The sequence below is a fragment of the Tyto alba genome, unplaced genomic scaffold (genome assembly GCF_018691265.1).
Source record: "Tyto alba isolate M040663 unplaced genomic scaffold, T.alba_DEE_v4.0 Super-Scaffold_17, whole genome shotgun sequence".
In the NCBI taxonomy this organism is placed as follows: domain Eukaryota; kingdom Metazoa; phylum Chordata; class Aves; order Strigiformes; family Tytonidae; genus Tyto; species Tyto alba.
In genome coordinates this window covers 5,383,108-5,402,712 of record NW_024881279.1, presented here as the reverse complement: position 1 = coordinate 5,402,712, position 19,605 = coordinate 5,383,108, and the positions used below count along the sequence as shown (strand labels likewise).

General features: G+C 44.5%; 1 protein-coding gene across 2 annotated transcripts in view; it reads right to left on the bottom strand.

The window, feature by feature from the left end:
* Window positions 1-15,060: 15,060 nt before the first annotated feature.
* LOC116964942 overlaps window positions 15,061-19,605 on the bottom strand; it is an 83,046-nt gene continuing 78,501 nt past the window's right edge. For both annotated transcript variants that reach the window (XM_033006249.2, XM_033006250.2), the window contains exons 4-6: window positions 17,697-17,844; window positions 16,945-17,238; window positions 15,061-15,918 (exon numbers count right to left, since the gene is read on the bottom strand). In XM_033006249.2, the coding sequence (XP_032862140.2) occupies window positions 15,595-15,918; window positions 16,945-17,238; window positions 17,697-17,729 (651 nt within the window). In that variant the 5' untranslated portion in view covers window positions 17,730-17,844 and the 3' untranslated portion in view covers window positions 15,061-15,594. The remainder of the gene's footprint in view (window positions 15,919-16,944; window positions 17,239-17,696; window positions 17,845-19,605) is intronic.

Genomic DNA, 19,605 nt, shown 5'->3' with positions numbered 1-19,605 from the left:
TTCCCACCATCTTACCAGGAGCTGTATATTTTCTCTGAGAGAGCACTGCAGTGCAGAGACTGGGGCAGACTCAGTAACTCACAGTAGATTCACATTTAACTGCTCTGTGAATTAAAGAAAAAGGCAGGGATAGGGTATGTTAGAGATGAAAAAGAATTATAAATTTCTTGTCCAGCTGTAGAAGATTTCTAGGCTAGGATGTATTTCACTGGAAAGACAACTGATCCAGGGATAAATTCCCTTTAAATGTTAACCTATTAGTAACATATAATGGCTTAAGCTGCTGGGCAAAATACAAGTAAAAGAACATTAAACCTTGCTATGTGGCCAGAGTCAGTGGTCATCAGGGTCTAATGCCTGGTGTTTCTTTGAGGGGCTGGGTCCCATGAGCAGAGGCCAGTAAATTAAAAAGCAATGTACACAAACACCCCAAAACAATGTGTGAGCAGTGATAAGAAGACAACCTCACAAGCTACAGCAATCAGACAGTTCCAGGCAGCAGGAAGACATGTCAGGGGCCACATAGCAGAAATAGTTAGCCCCTCCAGAAGCTACCAAACAAGATCTTTTCTGTGGGCAGTAAAACATGAGTGCTTTCTCTGCAGGAATGTGGGTGGAAGATGGATTAGGGACTATGAAGACACCAGAAACAGGAATAGAGGGCCCCCCTGTGAATTGTTGAAAAGCTCTCCTTTGCCCTTCCTTGCTCAGGACCTGGATAGGTTTTACTGGAGGAATAGTGTCCTAGGAAGAATTAGGCAGTGAATACTTTTCACCACCCATTTGCTTATGCTTTTACAGAGGGAACACCTCTGACAAATGCCTGAAGTAGCTGATGTCCCATGAGAAGGTACATCTCCAGACCTACAGACAAGTCTCAGCGGATGCAATTGCACAGTGCTGGAGCAGACCTCCTGGAACAGGCTATCTCCAGCCTAGAGGGACCATGAGATTTCCCAGTCACATCCAACATATCCCCCCAGATCACAGCCTGGCTGAGCACCAGCCAGCAGTCAGGGTAAGTGTTCCACGAGCATCTGCCTAACATCATCCTACATCTTTGCTTGAAGGCCGTGGACAGCCCTCCCCAGTGTACTGAGGTCTTCCTCTGCCACAAGTTCTCAAGAGCAGGAGAAGCAGCAGCATCTGGAGCCTGGCGAGCTGCAGCCACACTCCCACCCAGGCAAGGCTGACCCTCCTGCAGGCTGAGGAGGTTTTGACTGAGATGAGCTGGCTTGGTAAGGACATGCTTAAAGCTGAGAACAGAGCAATGCTGCAACAGGCAGCTACTGTATGGCAGAAAACACATTTTTCTCTGTCCTGTCGAGAGGAGACAGCCAGCTGTGACTCATGCTCCCTGCTCCCATCCCCTGGGTTCATTTTCGACACAGCAACTATTGATAAGACCTTGAAAGAGCAGGAAGTTCCCCTGGCAGAGGCAGCTGGGCAGGCAACGTGTGGTTATACTGCTAATGAGCCTAAGTGGAGCACTTTGCTCAAAAGCTTGAACAAGTTTCCAAGCTTTGACTGTATCATCAACAGCCGCCTGTTCGCGGTGCTCAACTCAGCCCCACCACATTTCATGGTCAAAGGGACACTTTCACCAGCACCACCTTTACATTAGTTTTATTAGAGGCAGAGAAGAGAGAGAGCTGCCAAAGAGGAGATCAAGGGACGGGTTGATGTTCAACCAGAGCAGAATTTAACAGTGCAGGCTGTGCTGCATGCAATAGCAATGTGACGGTCATGGGAGAAATTCTTTCCCAGATCTCTCTAGGAAATGTTGGCTCCCATGACCTGCTCTACGACACATCAGACCCTCCACACTCTCACAAAGGGAATTGGAGCATGTAGAAAGAGTGGTTGAGCAGGGAGGAAGTTTTCTCCAAGGTTAGAGGCAGGAATGTTTCTGGTGGCTACAAGCAAGTTGCAAGCTCAGGGAGCTTCACGCTCCATCAGCCAAGCATCTGCAAGAGCCACCCCAAAGTACTTACACTGCCAATAGCTGCAGGAGAGATCTTGCTTTTGCTGCCATCCAGCCTGTTGTTGAGAGGCAAAGCCCTGCCCAGGCTGACCAAAGTCTCTTTCTAAACCCCAAAAGATTTCAAGTGTGGCCGTCACATGTTATCCCCCTGACAGTGACCTCCTGTGGGACAAAAGTCCTTGCAAAATGCCCTTAGAAATTCACCAGGCTCTCTGTGTTTTCATTTCTTGGACAATGGTTAATGTTTCAAGCAAAAACCAAGTCGTTTTGCTCAAACACGTGAATGAGAAAATCTGATCAGCAGCCAGTTTTTATTGGAAAACAATAGTAGGAACATGGAAGAAGCTTTGAAAGAAGTGTCTAGCCCTCAGAGGTGTTTGTCAGCTGTGATGGTTGTCCTGCCCTCTCTGATGTTGGAGGGGAGATGAGAGGGCTGGAGCCAACGCAGGGCCTGTGCGGGTGGGCAGGAGCAGAAGCAAAGGGGAACAGGAGAGGAGGTGGAGGCAGGAGGCAGACACGAGTCTGCAGGGCTGAGAGGGGAGGAGGTCCCGGAGAATGAGATGGTGGTGGAGATGAATCTTCTCAACATTTGGGACAGGATTTGCCCCTTTGAACTTTACATTTCCCTTCTGCAGTTGTCTGCCTGGGCTGGTCATCTCAGTGACCTTAGGCATCTAAGATGAGCTGTGGCTTGTAGGAACCTAAGCTCAGATATACACATTTCCACTAAAAAAATCCACATTTAGGCAAAAAAATTCCCGCTCTTGGCTTTCAGATCTCATGTCAAGTCAGACACGAGACAGAGGCTCGCCAGGTGAGATGAGTTCCATTTGAGCTCCAGCTTCATGTGATCAAACCCCTCCTGCTTATATGCATAAGTTAAATGCCACATCTGTAATAGTGGCACATGAATGCACAGTTCCTCACACAAGCCCCACTGACAACTGAAAATTAGCATAAACCATTCTTTTCAGCTTTGGAAGCTGGATATCTAACTCTCCAGAAAAATAAATGGCAATTTGGAGCATGACTTTTGTAAATTGCCTTGAAAATCTCAGCAATTGTGAGTAATTAAAGTATTTAGTCCTAACATTTAGTTTAAATGGGTTTTTGTGTGTGCGTGTATGATTGTCTTCAGCTAAATACTTTCCTCCATGTTTGCCCCCTCCAAACATCTTTCCACCCTTTTTTCTATTATTTTCTTATAGGAAAAGGATTTTGTTAGGTTGCCAAGCCCAGCTGGGCTGGGGTGGAAGCTCATCATCAGGGAAAGAGGAACAGGCTAATTTTACAAGGTGAACACTTCTATTTGCATGGAAACATCTCTGCAAGCAATAACATCAGGAAGATGAATGACAAACAAGACAGTAAACTGAGATCTTCGAAGTTGCAAATACTAATCAGAGTGCTTGAAAGCTGCAGGAAAATTTACATGAGAGAAGCAAACACCATTTCTTTGTGGGCAAGGATTTGATTAAGCAAGCACAGTGAGACAGTTTCTCATTTGTGTTAATGGAGAAGCATCCTTTGTTCGTGTTCAGTCCCACTGATTCCCTGCTCACAATGTCCTATTTAAGCTCCATTAATTCACTGTGGAGCCTGTAGGAAGATTTTGTGTTCATCCTGGCTGGAAGGACACACAGCATCACTGTGAGTGAAAGTCGAGACAGCAGCTGAGAAGGGTTTGAATATGAAAAATCAGCAGAGTGAAAACTGGAAAATGAGGAATGGAGCCTTGGGTCTGCTGAAGAAATCCTGCTGGTTGTGCCAGGAAATCACCCTCTGCAAACTTCATGACCATTATCTGACTTTATATAATCAGGACTCCTAGCAGGTCCCTCTGGAGGCTCCTTAAAGGCCAGTAAGCAGGGAAGAATGCTGCACCGTTAGCTGGAGCTGGATGTGTCCTTGTGCATTTTGGCTCCATGAGCTATTAAAGATGAGAAATTCCTCAAATGCTAACGCCTGCATGTGACTCCTTTCCTTCGGACCCATGTGGGACCTGTCTTGGTGTTTAGTGAGAAGCCGTGAGGTTAAGAAACAACTGCCCATCTCCGGCTGCCTGGATAAACAGGAAAAGCAAATATGCTGGAGGAATGAGCAGCAACGAGCCAGGACTTCTGCTGAGCTTTAACAGAATGAAGCTGTAACAAGTATTTCAAAGTAAAAAATTAAGTCAAGGTAATTCTCGCACATCCAATTTCTCATCACACTTGATCACATTCGCATCCAAGCAGTTGAGTCTCAGCAGCCTGGGTACTGTGAAGGGTCGTGTCCCTGTGAGACAACATCTCACGCTGGCTTTCAGTGCTGCCACAGGACACGGGGCTGGCCCAGCACTCGTCTCCCCACACTGGGCTCCTCATCTGTAAGGCTGATGTGCCTTACAGCAGGGGCTGGGTCTTTGTGTGGATGCTTTTCCCTCTAGAAGTATCTGGTTCAGAGTCCAGATGTGGTACTTTTGCAGCCTCTATCCAAAGCTCAGGGTAACATTTATTCTTCAAAATGTATTATTTTTGCAAATGGCTTATTACTGTGTATCCTTGCTGTCATTCCAGTCCTCATCAGTGTGACCACTATCAAAAGGAAGTTATGCACAAAAAATTCAGGTCCAGCCTGGACCAGCATTTGCCCAGCAAATATTTATCGCTGTTGCAATGCTAATTACCTAATTGCATGGATCAACACATTTCCTCCAAAACCTAGGGAAGCAACAGAAACAATTTGCTGCAATGTATTTCCCCCAGCAGCAAGAGCTGTGTTTTGGTGCCTGGAAGAAACCAGACCCCAAGGAAGGATTTCCACCTGAAACAGCAGCTGATGATTTGATAATATTTGGGCAGACAGTGCCACCAAAAGGAAATGTGATAAACTACTCAGCCTAAAAATGCCTTTTGTGGGTGGTTTTCAAGCAGTTGCCATGACTACCCTCCCTCCACAGACCCCTGCTTTGGTCCCCCAGCAGCAACTCAGATGGTGCTTTGGTGCACCCGTCTCTATCAGAAGCACACACAGCCCTCCTAAGGCACAGGGGTCGAGAAATTAATATTTCAGTTGTCCAGCCAAGGGAGAGTCTCTTTTTAGCCTAGCAGCTAAAAGTTTTTCCAGCCCTATACAGAACAATCTTATAAAATTGCTTGACTACTAAATTCCAACACGTGGAGAAATCTTATTCTTTAAATTTTTAGGTAACATATTCCCCTATATCCAGCAAAACAACACTTCATTTGCTTGTGATTAGATGGAATACTTTTCTCATTTTGTTTTAAAGCAGGCACTGCCAGCAAGAAATCAAACGTAGTCGAGTTTGCCTGGATCTTTAAAGTACCTATTGCCATAGCTGGCTTCTCTCCGGGATGCAGCTCAGGGGCTGAGCCCAGTCCCAGTCCATGGCCTGACTGGCCCCAGGCGCTGGAGCATCGTGGTCTCAGCGCAGATGAGACCCAGCTGAAGCCTGGAGCTGCTGGGGAGGGACGAGGGACTTCATATCTGTTGTGCTTTACATCATGCTGATATCACAACTGTAAGTTTCTCTTCAATTAACGGGAAGCCACAATAACGGTCTCCATTTAGATATGAAAAACAGATTAAAATGCTTCTCCGAGGCTGTTTTTTCCCGGCTCTTGCTGCCGGGGTGGCTGCAGAGGGTGCTGTTAACCTGCATACACCAGCACTGAAACGGGGACTCCACTGAGCAGGACAGAGCCTGTGGGCTGCTGCAGGCAGTTCCTGCTTCCAGGAGGGATATTAAAGAATTTTACTGTTAAGATGTCAATGCAGGCTCTGCCCAGACCTGTCTGCTACAACCCCACCTGAAAACTTTAACTGAACACGACAGAGAAAAGCTGGGTCCTGTTGGCACATCCCATCCAGCTGCCTTGAGCTTGTACCTTAGATAAACCGATGTCCTCTGTTTTGCTACAGAGTGTAGCAGGATCTTGCAGGTCCCTGCTGGGTCTCAGCACGGCATGGGTGTCCCCAGGCCAGTGTGTTTGAGGGGAACATAGTCAGCAGAGGGGGCTCGGTGAGACCGAGCTAATTGCTCAGAGCAAAGCAGAAAGGATTAATGAGCTTCGCACAAGTTGTGTTTTCTTTGCTGGTGGGGGAGGATGTATATCCATATTTCTTTGATGAGGAGGAAACCACGGCTTGGCCTCCCTGCATTGCTGAAGGATAAAAAAGTCCTTTATCGCCATCCTAATGATCCTTGTCCCTTCCCAACATTTGAATTTTATTACCAATGACCAGTTGTTCCTTATTTTACCAATCTGAAGATGCCCCATTTGTTCCTGGGGAACAGTCCAGGCACAGTTGGGCTATGTCAGTCCTATCCTTCAGGCTGAAAGCCAGAGCTTTCCTGCAGCGTCACATCTCAGGAGGTAGTAAAAAGTATTTCACCCCTTTGATATGATTCAAAACTTCCTTTTCTCTTTTCAAAAGCATCTTCTTACCCTAAGTAACGATAAAACCAGACTGTGCTCCCACTGCCAAATGCTGCCTTCTGCCCTATCCTTTGATTTTCCCTACTTTGGAGGAGACAGGGCTGAGAGCATGCCGCAGGCTCCACCGCGGCTCTTGCAGGGGGCACCAGGAGGGGACAGGGTTGCGGACATGGATGCGGGTGGGAGGTGATGGTGGGGACCATGAGCCCTCTCCAGCCACCAAATGTCCTGGAGGAGCTTTCACAGGACTCAGCAGCAGAGCTCATTTTTTCACGATGGCTTTTAAATCCATTTCATTTCAGCATTAAATGCATATGCCTTGCTCATCATCAACCATGCGATGGTTTGAAAAGCTGGCTTTTCCCCTTAAAAATCCTGCCATGGTTTTGCTCCTGGTTGCTCTCGGGTTTCCTCTAATCCTGCCGCTCTAGTGAAGGTGGCTGCAGCTCTCCCATGCCTCCACTTTGATGCGGACCACCTTGAGGACTGTGATTTTCAGCATTTGGCTCGCCACCTTTGCGATTATTTTCCATTCAGTGAGTACACACAGGTGCCAGCTAGCAGATGCAGCCAACAGAGTTGTCTGAACGGGCCAAGGGTGGTGAGTGCCCTTTAAGTTGGGACTGTGACATTTTTACATGTGGAATACTGTTACCTTCTCAGGTTTTCTGTTTTGTGGTTTGTTTATTTTGTGTGTTTGGGTTTTTTGTTTTTTTTTGTTTTTTTTTTTTTTTAGATAATAGTTTCAGCATCATTTCTCTGGCTTTCTGCCTATCCCTATCAGAAAGTGTAATATCAAAGGAGCCAATTCAAAGCTGACTGAACTTTTTTTACTGCTGCTGCATGAAGATGGGAGGAGGAATAGACACTGGAGAGTGAAGATCCTCCCAAGGGCAGGCTGGGGTTGTGCGAGGAAGATGTGGAAAGCTCCTGTTTCCAGCCTCAGCACCCCTCAGCCAGGGCATGTGGTACCCAGCCCTGCCTCTCAAACCACAGGCATTTTGATTGTAAAAAGGCAGAGAAGAAAGACAAGAGGGGGAAAAATGCTCCCAGTGAAGGACTTACAGAAAACATCAGAAGACTTGTTCCCAGATTATCCCAAGATCAGCCCACTCCATCCACTGTTGCTACTCAATGGAAAAACACTGAAAATTAATATTAAAAAAGCTAGTCCAGAACTGCTATGCATGAAGACAAACAGAAACTCTGTTTGTCTTACTACCCCCATAGATGCTTGCTGCTGCATGATGTTTTCTTTAGTCTGTATGACCCAAATCTCAAAGCTGTACCTGTAGGCACCGTGTCTGGATCTGCTTTGACCTTGTCCCCGTCACTCCTCAGGCATCCCAGCTCCGCTGGCAGAGCTGCTCCAGCACTGAAGGTCCTGGGCAGCCTGGAGGGAAAGAGCTGCAGCTCCTTGCTGTGAGCCCCAAAGTCACGGCAATTAGTGCAATTAACACAATTAGCAATGTTTGTGGTGGGCTGGGATTGAGCACCTGAGCTGCTGCTGCTCTCTGCCAGCTCATGTCCAACATGGACCTGCAGCCGGGCTCCCCACCTGTGTCATCTCCTTTCCTTTTCCTTATATGTGTAAACTTCAGAGTTTCTTGATGGTCCGTGTAAAGCATTATCCTCACCTCTGTCCCTTCATTCCTCCATGAGACAACAGCAGTGATTGCTGAAAAAAAACCAACCACTTGTGGTTTTCTACCCAACTATTTCCTTGCTGGTGATTCAAGGGTGCTGTGATTTCCCTTCAGCTTCTCCGGAGTTTTCAGTAGTTCCTTCTTCTGTCCATTTTCTGTGATAACTCAAGTCTGAGAAACATCTGCACCCCATTAGGAGCAGCTTTGGGTACATAAAGCTGAATACAAAGGGTAAAAAAATGTTTGATGGCCGAGTCACGCTCTCATCCAGGAAGCAATCTGGCAATCCGCACAGGGTCTCTGGGGTATCCAAGCTGAAAAACAGTCTCGACCCTTATTTCTAGCATATCACTGAAGCTACTTACTCTGTTAAAATACTAAAGCTGCTATGAATCATAGCTAGAGCATGAAGAAGCTGGTGTCTTCTGTATCACCTAACGATGTCAGCTTCCTTTTTAATAAAAATTACCCAGTGAAGTGCTATCATAGGGCCACCACCCAGAGAGAGGGGCTTTGCACCTATTTTCTGTCTGCTACAGAAATCAGCTTTGCTTGATGTTTTCTCAAAAGCTGGAACAAATTGATGCTGGAAATCTGACTCATTGTCAGGGAGCTTCAGGTAGATCTGATTTTGGTAAATTGGGGGTCATCTGGCAAATTACCCATCAGACAGCAATGATTTGCTCCCTGTGCATGGTGGTTAATCTCAGCTGTATATCTGAAATGAGCATGGTGCTTTTGAGGGGTCTCAAGCTCAGCATGGAATCAGTGGGACACATCTCTGTTGGACTCAAGTCCTGTGATCCCCCTGAGCCAACCACCTCCTACGGGTGATTTCACACTCCGTCTGCCTGCTGTGGTTGTTTAAGCCTGCCCTTTGCAATCTTTTCTCAGGCAATTTTGGTGGGCTTTGAGTTTTTTGTGCTACCTCCTGATGTTCCATGGCCCCATTTATCTCCAGATGACCAGCACCCTCCCAAGAGCTCACTTCACCTTTCTGCCAACCCATTTTCTCTTAAAGTCTTTCTATTTTTCCCTCTCATTCTGGGAACAAGCAGAGATAAATGTGTTTAATGACTATTTGAAGAGTTATTTTTCATTTATAGTCTTCTATTTTGAGGTTATTTTGACTGAAGTTCCTTCCATACCATCACTGTCCAGAGCAGACTTGTTGCTGGCTGCTGCAGACCCTGCTGGTGGGTGACCTTGGGTGTCCTCACCATTTCCCTGGGCTGGATGTGGTTATCCACCTTTTTCCAGACACAGGGGCATTTCCATCAATCCCTGAATAAAATTCATGACTGTGCACACAGCTTTTTTTTTTTTTTTTTTTTTTTTCCTACATAGAACCTGTTTCTGCTTTGTCTGTGCCCACATGGTTTAACAACTTATTTCAGAAAGTCTGACTCTAAGGTTGAAGTCTTTGCAGGCAAAAAGGCTGTTTCAGACACAAAGGATGACTGTATTTTACATCCTCATCTGCTGATTTTCTTAATCTTTACATGAACATAATCACAAGATTCATGTTCCTACTTTCAAGTGAGAGCACAAGCAAAGAAATCACATCCATCCATCCAGGGTTCAGGCATGTCTGGGGAGAGTAAAAAAACAGTTAAAAAACAGAAAATGAGTTTTATGCTGCCTATTGCTGCAGCTGGCAGTTCATTACTGAGAGCCAGGAGGAGATTCATCCAAATGTAATAGCCAGGACTTCGATAGATAGCTAGAAATACATCAAGACAATAATAGACCCAAGCCGAATGGTTTGCAGCGGTGAAGATAGAGGATCATGGTTTGGGAAACAGAGTGATTAATTTGTTTTCATAGAGTAATTACCAATTAATCATTTGTGTAATGACACTGTGTTATGAATTAGTTATAAACAGATTTCAGCCCAATTACAAGGACTCAACTAGATCACTTAATTGAATGTTTATTCTTCCAAAAGTGCTGCACAAGACTTTTTTTAGCAGCTGAATACATATATCTAACTGGAAAATGGCACACGTTTAAAATCACAGGCTACTAAAGATGCCTTAAATTACACCCTGTTGTAATTAGGAGTCTTAGTGGTATATCCTAGCTGAGCTTGACCTCTGTGATAGTGCCAGTTGTTTAAGCGTGTAATCATTCTTTTACATCAGATCCTTTTTCCTGGAAATGTTGATATTTAAGGGGTTTTTTTACTTCATCAGATGAGGGGGCCTAAAATAAACATTCCTCTCTAGGCTGACACGTGACAGCACTAACAATGAATTGAAAATAAAATTGCACATAATATGCTGTTTAGAAGAATGTCCTCAAAGTTGCTGCAGAAAATACCAGCTGTACATAGCAGACTAATACTTAGCTATTCAAGTTCCCCCTTGGGGGTACATCTGCCAGATATAAATATTAATGAAAGGGAATTGTGACAGAAAGATTAAGATTCATTAATCATTATTATTATCCAGCATCAGGTGCTAACGGGGCAGCTGCTTGGAGCGAGGCGCCGTCACCTTGACCTAGCACACACATTCGTGAGGATGCCGTAAGAAAATGAGGTCTTCAAAGGAAGCAATAAGCACACTGCTGCAAGATGAGACATACTGAGGGAGCTAATCCAGAGCTCGATAGCTGTGGGTGTGCTTCGGGTCCCTGGGAGGATGTGGTGGGACGGGGAGGACCTGGGGCACGACCTCTGGTTTAAGCAAGCAGCACCACAGCTGTGGTTCCTGCATCGCCGGGGTGATTCCCTCTGCTTGCCCCGCTGCAGACGGGACCCGCGCTCACCCCACACGCTGACGGTAACTCCGCTGTCGAGGGAAAACAGTCAGAGAAACCAGGAAAAGCTGCAACTCCCATGCTCCGGCGGGATATAGAAGATTTCACAAACTTTCCCATCTGACACGTTGTTCAAACACTCTGCAGCTGTCAGACCCCTATTGTTCAGGTTTATATTGTGTTGGGGTTTTTGATGTCTCAGCCATTGCAGAGCTTTTGAGTGGGAAAGAGAGGCCACCGCATCCTCCATGCTGATCCCAGCCAGGTTGATGTCTATTTTCACAGCCCTCTCTTCAGCTTAACTCCTCGCTCTCCACCACACTCCCTTTGCATTGCATGTGTTGCCAGTTGTCTTCAGATCTTGCTCCAGCAAGAATTAGCTGCTTGCATTTGATAATTTTGTTCAGCACTAGCCATCACGGAGTGTGCTTGTTCCTTGTTGCAATTTCAACAGAAGCAGTTTTGTGCCACCTCTAGTCTTTGGCATTATTTTTCACTCAGCTAAGAGCAGGAGAAGGTGCCCCCGTTTCCCCACCAAGCGTGGGCAATCACCACGCAGGGTGCCGTGCCCTGTGCAATAGCTGATGCACAGGAACACCATGCACAGGAGGTAGGTGCTCAGAAAAGCAGAGCTGGAAGCACAGTCCTTCCCCTACACAATGTATATATTTCAAACATTAGCTTGTAGGAGTCCCACAGCTCAGGTGATCCTGTTGTAAGGCTGTCCTGGGAAATTTATTTCTCCATTTATTTTTACTAGTAGCAGAAACTAGCCCAAGGACACCAACCTTGATAAAAGACTGCTAACTAAAATATATAGCACATACATTTTTCCACATGTGAGACGCTAATGATTGCTGCAGAAGTCAAAATAAAGACTACATAGCCTGGGTCAGGTGCTAGCATTTCTGCCTTACCCACACCTGCAAATCCCATCAGCTTGCGTCCCTGGGAAAGGCGAAAGTGCCCCCAGCAGCCTGGGGGCCTGGAGGGAGTTAGTGAGAACTGGTAGCACTGGGGTAGGGACAGACAGATTTATGGGGAATTAAGTAGGTCAGTAGGCTATTTGCTTTCTCGTCATCCGTTCCCACCTGTTTTGTTAGCCAAGAAAGGATTACAGACAGTTCCAGCCTGCGCCTTCATCCCCCAGCCCAGTTTTTCTCTTCATGTTTTGGGAAACAGTTGCTCTGGGCAGATAGCTCATTTGGGTTCCACACACATTAATTCTGGTGAGAATTAAGATATAGATCTAGATAGATCTAGATAAATGTCTGTGTGTCAGGATAGACTAAGCAAATCTGCTTGAGGGTCCAGGTGTGATGGGGAGCACAGCTGCTTCCCCTCCTGATGCACCAGCTTCCCCGTAGATCACTGGAGCTTGCATCCCTCACTTCTTCATTCCTTTGTATTTCTGTTTATTCCTGCTGGTGATCAGCATTCAGCACAGCCCTCAGGCACTACCTTCACTTTATTCTGCAAAAGACGGTTCCTAGTGTCTGATGCAGTTCCTAAATTGCATTGGCAAAACAAAGAAGCCTCTCTTAGCAGGAGGGCTGCGTGGTTCCCCCGTCAGTGGGCTTACCCGGTGATGCACGTGTGCTGGTATCTGTATGGGAGGAATATATTTAAGGTATTCTCTAATCACCCACCGCAAATACAGTTCTGAATGGAAGCCAAGTTGATTCATATTAATGAATTGCTCCTGTTCCTCCCCATCACACCATTGGGAAGGGACCTGTTTAAGCGTCTTTGTTTAATGCTGGGTTCTGCTGCTCTGTGATAAGTGCTACTTGCCAAAAGCTTCGTTTCTAACAGAGTTCAAAGTAAAGTTATTAAGTCATATACGTCGAAGGAATCAGGATTTGGGAGAGGAAGGAGAGCTTAGCTAATCATGGTCCTTGGGGCAGGATACACACCAATAGAGCTAAATGTTGGTGAGCTAATTTTCTCCCTAAAACAGCATTTAGTGGGGTTCAGTTTTATAGAGAAGGAGCATTTCTGCTGCTCTGCACCAGCTGGGCAGGCTGGAGGCCCAAGCCCAACCTTGCTGAGGCTGAGGGAGTTTTCATACTGATTTTAGGATGTTTTGGGTCTAGATCATAAGGCCTGGAGTACTCTACTAAATTCTGTGTCGTGCAATGTCTGTGAACCTTTTTATCAAAAATGAAGTAGTTTTTTTCCCTCAGAGTGCACAGATTAATAAATATTGTGACTACGTCCTTTTCCACCATATCTTAATGAAATCTAACATCAGCTCTTGAGCAAGAAGAACCTGCGTTATAAGAAATCCCCAAAGACAGTGATGGTCATCACCTCTTTTGTTATTAAAGGGCATATTTTGCTGTAGTTTGTTTGGTTTGTTTTATGAATTAAGTTTGTGACTTCATGAGATTAAAAGCTTAAATGGGATCAATGAAGACTACACAGCATGCATCAAAGTAATTGCGGATTATTTTTCAAACTCCAGAGGACCACTAGTACTGAAGTACTAAGAGTTTAGAGCAATAATTATGAATTTTTCAAATAGAGAGATGAAAGGAAATACATTATCAGTACAAAAGGCTGAACTGAACTGTTTGTTATTTCCAGCTGACTAGGATCTCTCTTGGGGTAAAGGTACATGATGTCCTCACTAAGGTAGCAATCTGATCCACAGAGCAGTTTGAGAAAAATCATTTGCTGTCTGTGTACAGGATGTTAACTATGTGGTAAAGTAATATAGCAGTGTAAGCCTTCAAGAGAAACACAGAAGCTTCCAACTCTGCCCTCCGTCCTTTCTTTTTTACCTCTGAGCAATACTGTATGGAAAATATATTAAAATAATGAGTTTTGTTCAGATCCAATTTCCAGATGGGAACCCATGATATGATATTTACTGGGGTTTGATTAAAATTAGGCTTTTCTGATCCATAAGGGTAAAGTCTGTAATATTCTCATCTCCCAAATCCTTGATTTCTGATACTCATTGTTCCCATAAATTATCGAGTACAGCCAATAGAAAGCACCTAATTTCAATCTAGTAACAGTCAGGCAGATTTGTGGATTTGATACTATGTATTTTAAACTATTTTAATATACCAAATTTATGAAAATACTGAATTTAATATTCTCAGAACAAATCACACCTTCTTTTCAGACACAATTCTCTCCCTCCTCTGCCCAATCCCTGGAGTTTGGATAATCTCACTATATTTTCCATGGCTTTCTTTCAATGTACCCAAAACATAGGCCACCTTCATGCTTAAAACCAGAAGCGATTTCATACAGACTGTCTCAGTTCATCCAGAGTCTGGTTCATCTTGTTTATCAGTGAGAAGAGGCAGAACGATACTGAGGTGCCTGCGGGGATGCGGGGATGCAGAAGGCACACTGGCTGCTTGTGTTCCCATTTCCAGTGAGGGCAGCTGTGAAGGGATGTTGGGATGAATTTTCACCAGGTTGGCTGATCTGAAGTTTCCCAAAACAGGGGGTGACGCATCACTTCACCCTGAGCAGTCCCTAGCAGAAAGACCAGGATCAAACCTCCCGTCCTTTGCTGACTGCCAGCATCCAGCCAAAAACCCTTCCCTGCCTGTCAAAAACACTTAAGTGCACTGTGGGCAATTATTATCCAAATCATTATGCACCTTACATGTCTGTAGCCTTCCTGGCCTCAGTGTCACACTTACCCACAGGGAAAACTGGTCTTACTTCGGAGATGTGAAATAGCTAAATATAATGCGTTTTATTTCTGTGATCACTGAGAGAAAATAGGTAACACTAGTACATTTATCTGCAGGTTATCAATACCAATGTGTAACCATTACAGAAGCACTCAAAGATTAACTAAATGGTGGGAGTAAACACACCTAATTTGAACAAAAAGTGTCTACACACAGAGCAGGAATGAGAAAGAGTCATGTTTCATCAACTTGTGTGGTATCTCAAAGAAGTGACATAGTTGGCAATAAGGAGTGTATGTTGCAAGATTTCACAATTGCAAAGAAAACACCAAACTGACCTTTTTTTTTTTGGTCATATCCTCATCCGGTGTAAATTGGTCAGGATTCACTGAAGTCAAGTTGTTCCTGGACACTGTTGCCCAGTTTTCCAGAGTCAAAACTGATGTTTTATAGAAACTCATAGTTGCACATATTAAAGTAATCAGGAGTATTTTCATTACTGACTGTGCAAGTGAAATGAAGACAGACATAATGGAAATGTGTTCACAAAATTTTACTGACAAAGAATTTAAATAAAAATGTTTTTTTTCTCCTGTGTATGATTGTTGTGCACAGTAACCAGGTTTAACAGATGCCATTAATACAATGGAAGGATTGTAGTGGAGGGGAGAGGAAATGTATTTCCCAATCCCTACTGGAAATTATGTTTCTGCTTAATTCCTCCAAGCAGCTTAGATTGAAATAATTTTTTTTTTTTTTCCCATTGGCCATTTCCCATAGTTGCACACCTCTCAAGTGAACGTCTAGCCTTTGGGATTAGCCACAGAGAAACACAGTTCTCTTCCTCACCCTCCTCCTCCAGGATGTTTTCTAGAGCAAGTTTATCTGGATTCCCCCAAATCAGTTATTTCCCTCTCTGTTGCTTTCTGCTGTCATTACACAGTCCAGGTTATCACTTGTTGTTTTGTTTGAGGGGAGGAGTTTTTGTACTCCATATTCATTCAGATTTTCATGGTGCTGTAGGTTTTAAGAGCTTCTCATTCATGCTTGCGTTGGTTTAATCTTTTGCTGACAAAGACAGAGCCCCTGCTTTGTTCTCAGCACACCAAGCAGCTGGCACGGAGATTCCAGATACCTGTTTCTCTCCCTTGTCCTCCCTCTTTGTTCTCTAGACCTTCTCTCCCAGTGACGAACCTGTCCCCTAGAGCTGGGCCAGTACAGAGCTCTCCCTCTGTCCTGTAGTGAGGGAAGTACCCACTGGAGGGAAGGGGCTGGTTCAGACCTGGCAGCTCACTGGGGAAGGAGGTCAGGGACAGGCACTGTTCAGAGGTGTTGTCTCTTAGGAGCTGGTGGGCTGGTGGCTCTTCGTTGGTCACAGAAGAAAGTGCCCTCTTGTCTGACTTCAAACTTGGTGGGGTGGTCTGAAAAAAACATGTACAAGACCAAGAGCTAAGGTCTCAAATGCATGAAAAAAAGCATGGATGGATGACACATTGGAAACCATGCAGACTTTGGGGACACAGCAGTCCCCCACAGCAATGAGACAGATCTCATCCAGAGCCAACAGTGTCCCCACACAGCAGAAGTCCAGTGTCCACAGGGGTTGTTTCAAGGGACAGAGGCCTTGGCAGGGATGCCTTGGGTATCTCCTCCTTGCAGATAGCTCTACTCCTGCATTATGTTTTCAGAGTACAATTTTGTTCTAATTGGCCTAATTTTGTTCTAAAGGGCCTAATTTTGGGCAACAGTATGTTGTGAGGTGTACCCACCTCTCTTCTCTTCCTCCCTTCCTACCCCTTTCAGAAACATTAATGGTGAGTTTCACCTCACCTAATTTGCAGATATTTAACCCAACTTAGCCACGTAGGCTTTGAAACAATCTGTGCAGGATGACAAAGCACTTCTAAGAGGCAGCTCATGTGATAGAGGGAGCCGAGGTGCCTCGCTCAGACAGGGGGGACAACCCACTGCACATTTTGTTCATTTTTTTTTTTCCCCAGTTATGTCTCTTCCTGCCTTGAAAGTACGTTCTTGTGCCGAGGCACACCCTGCACAAATTCTGCATTTCTTTGTGCAAGATCTCAGCTAAAGGGAAGTGCAATGGCAATACTTGGGCAAAACACATCTCCACGTCTGATTCAGCTGCCATGCTGGTGCCTTCGGACAGGCCAGCAGAGCCCCGGGGCAAGCAGGAGGCACCGAGGCTGGTGGGGTTGGTGCTTCCACCTGTGGTGCATGGAGCATTCCCTGACTGTGCAACCTTGGCGAGCAATTTAGCAATTGCCCATGCAACTTACTGTCTCAACATCTCCTTCGCTTTCATCTTTCCCATCATTACCAGTTTTTTTCCCCTCTGCATTTAATCCATATGTGAGTGGCTGGCCAAGAAGCTCTTCATACGTTCTGTAATATGGAAAATGTCCCATGGAGGTGGCTGAATAACTCACTTTCTCATCCTGCTTAGTGTTAACCCTGTCTTCATTGAAGCTTTCTTCTGTTTCTGTGCTGATGTATGGTGCAGTGAGGGAAGATGGGCTGATAAAGATGTCAGTTGTTCTGTAGTAGGGCAGGTACACAACAGGGAACACCGGGTAATCTGGGAATGACTGGTCATTGCAAAGCAGGAGTTTGGTATTCAAGTCTTCAGGACGGTCCCTGGTCAGCAGGATGTGCTCCAAGACTCCTGGGCTGGATGGTCGGGGAACGGTTTCATCCTTTGGCTCCAGATCTCCTGAAAGCTCCTGAAAAGAAATTTGTATTTGATCAAATATGATAAAATTATACTCTCAATGGGCAAGAGCCACTAGCAAAATCAGTCACCAATGTTAATCAGTTCTGCTATCCACCCAGGGCATGGCACATCGGCCGCTGTGAAGAGATAATGAGGCCAATTAGAAGACTGAGGATTGTAAGGATTTGACATTATCTTTCAGCTCTTTCTTTCTGAGTCTTGAAATGGTTTCTCATGCAGGGTTTTCAATTAAATTTAAATATCAGATTAGTTCCTATACTCTCAAGCAGTCTTTAGTAGTTCACACAGGAAAAATATGAAATTTCATGTTTTCCCTGTGTTGATGAATAGCAGCAGTAACCAGGCTTCAGAAATAGAAACCCAGTCTCCATGCCCTGCTACCTGATTTTTTACAAACTACTGTTTGTCCCCATATGAAACCATGATCCGCAGAGCCAGTGTTTGTACCTGATTTGAGGATAAACTTGCATCTGATTTCATGAGCTGCCTTGACAGATTCCAAGTCAAAGAAACGGGACTCCCATTGGCCTGAGCTATTTAGGGTGATTTATGGCCTTCTGAAAATCTTGGTAGATCAGCAGTGCTTGTGAGCATTCTGGAAATGGAAGAACATTAAAATTTGGGTAGAGCCTGAAAAAAAAACAACTCTGTACAACCTTCTTCACCAGATGTTTTCTTTTTGGATTTTCCATACAACCAAAACTGGCATATGCAATTCAGGTCTTCAAGAGTTTGGACTTGATGTTTCAATTCAACTCCAGTTTTATCTCTGTCTTTATTGGAAAAGCTAATTTATCAGATCACCACTATTATAAGACACTATTTCATTGAAAAAAAAGGTCATCTTGCTGTTACAGATAAACACACACAAGTATTTTGCTGCTAGAAAAATTGTCTGCCCCTTGTCTGTTTGCTATGCTGGTGCTGTTAATTCCCCACCCTTATGGACTTTCTTCTGCTTTTTTCTTATCAAAAAGGTTTCTGCGCCTTAAGGATGTCTTACAAATATCTCATTCAAGTGAGTCTGAATGTACACATTGAGTAACATAACTGCCGCCCATCTGTTCACCAGGGTGAGAAAAAGGATATTTTTATAGTTACCAAGTACCCGAGAAGCATCCAAGAAGGGAGAGCCAGTGGGGAGAGCATCATCCCTGGGCTGCCAAGTCGTGTCTGCCTTGGTGACCGGGTTCCAGGGCAGCATCACAAACGGGAGGACACCCCTCCCACCCCCCCAGCTCCCTGCTGGCAGAGCCACCCACTTCCTCCTCCCCAGTACAGGCTTGTGAACATGCTGGGTTTACTGGGAGCTCACAGACAGCCTGGCTTCCTTCTAAAGAAGTATCAGTTGCTTTTTTCCCTGTCAGTGAGGTAATGAGCTACTGAGGTAACCCCTAATAAACCAGCCATCCTCTTCCTCCACCCTGTTCTTCACTGGCGCAGGAGAGCAACCAAAGTGACACATTCAAAAGGATAAATTTCAACAGAAATAGCATCAGATTAATGCAATTTTTTTTCATTTTCATACTAATGGCTGCAAAGACAGTGATAAGTAATTTCATTTTACCGTGAAATAATAATGCATCTCTCTTTGGTTTATAAACATAGAAGAAAGCACGGGAATGCCTCAATTGTGCCTTTTAAGGCATTTTCAAAGCTATGTATTTCCATACTTTAAAAAAATAATATATCCTGTAAATATATAGAAACAGACAAAGACTTCCTGATATTTTACATTTAAATAGTTATCATCTGTTTTCCTCCATTCAGGCTGAAAATACTTTTTGCTAAATGACAGATGATTTTTCTTATTAATGCATTGACATATATATATTTCAGTTTTTAACTGGCAAGTGTAAATAGAGTGGAGCAGCTCCTCTGACAATATATTAAAAATGCTGATAAATACCTGGGTAACAGAGAAATTCAGAATAAGATTCAATCCTGCACAGTATTTGATCTATTTCTTGAAATTCCAGAGCTCTAAAGCACAGGAATGATTTTGAATGGACTATATTATTATTCATCTCATTTATTATCCTGGTTGCTGCCTGCAGTAAAAAGTGGTTTATTATAATGTGATTTCTCAGCTGCATCAGTATGATATACCGGCAGTTAATGAAGTGTTCAGGCACCCAAAACTTCAGCTTCATTGAAATTCATTGCCACAAAGATTCTGCCAGAACTAATTGCTGTCAAGGCTGCTTATGCATATGTCTTAGTTTCATTTCACAAAATGACAGAGCTAATGCTGGTACAAACCAACGTAAAAAACCCCTCCAGCCTGCAGCACACCCCAGCTCATTGCAGGAGGTTTCTCCAATGAGCTGACACAACTGTGGGGCCAAGGATATTC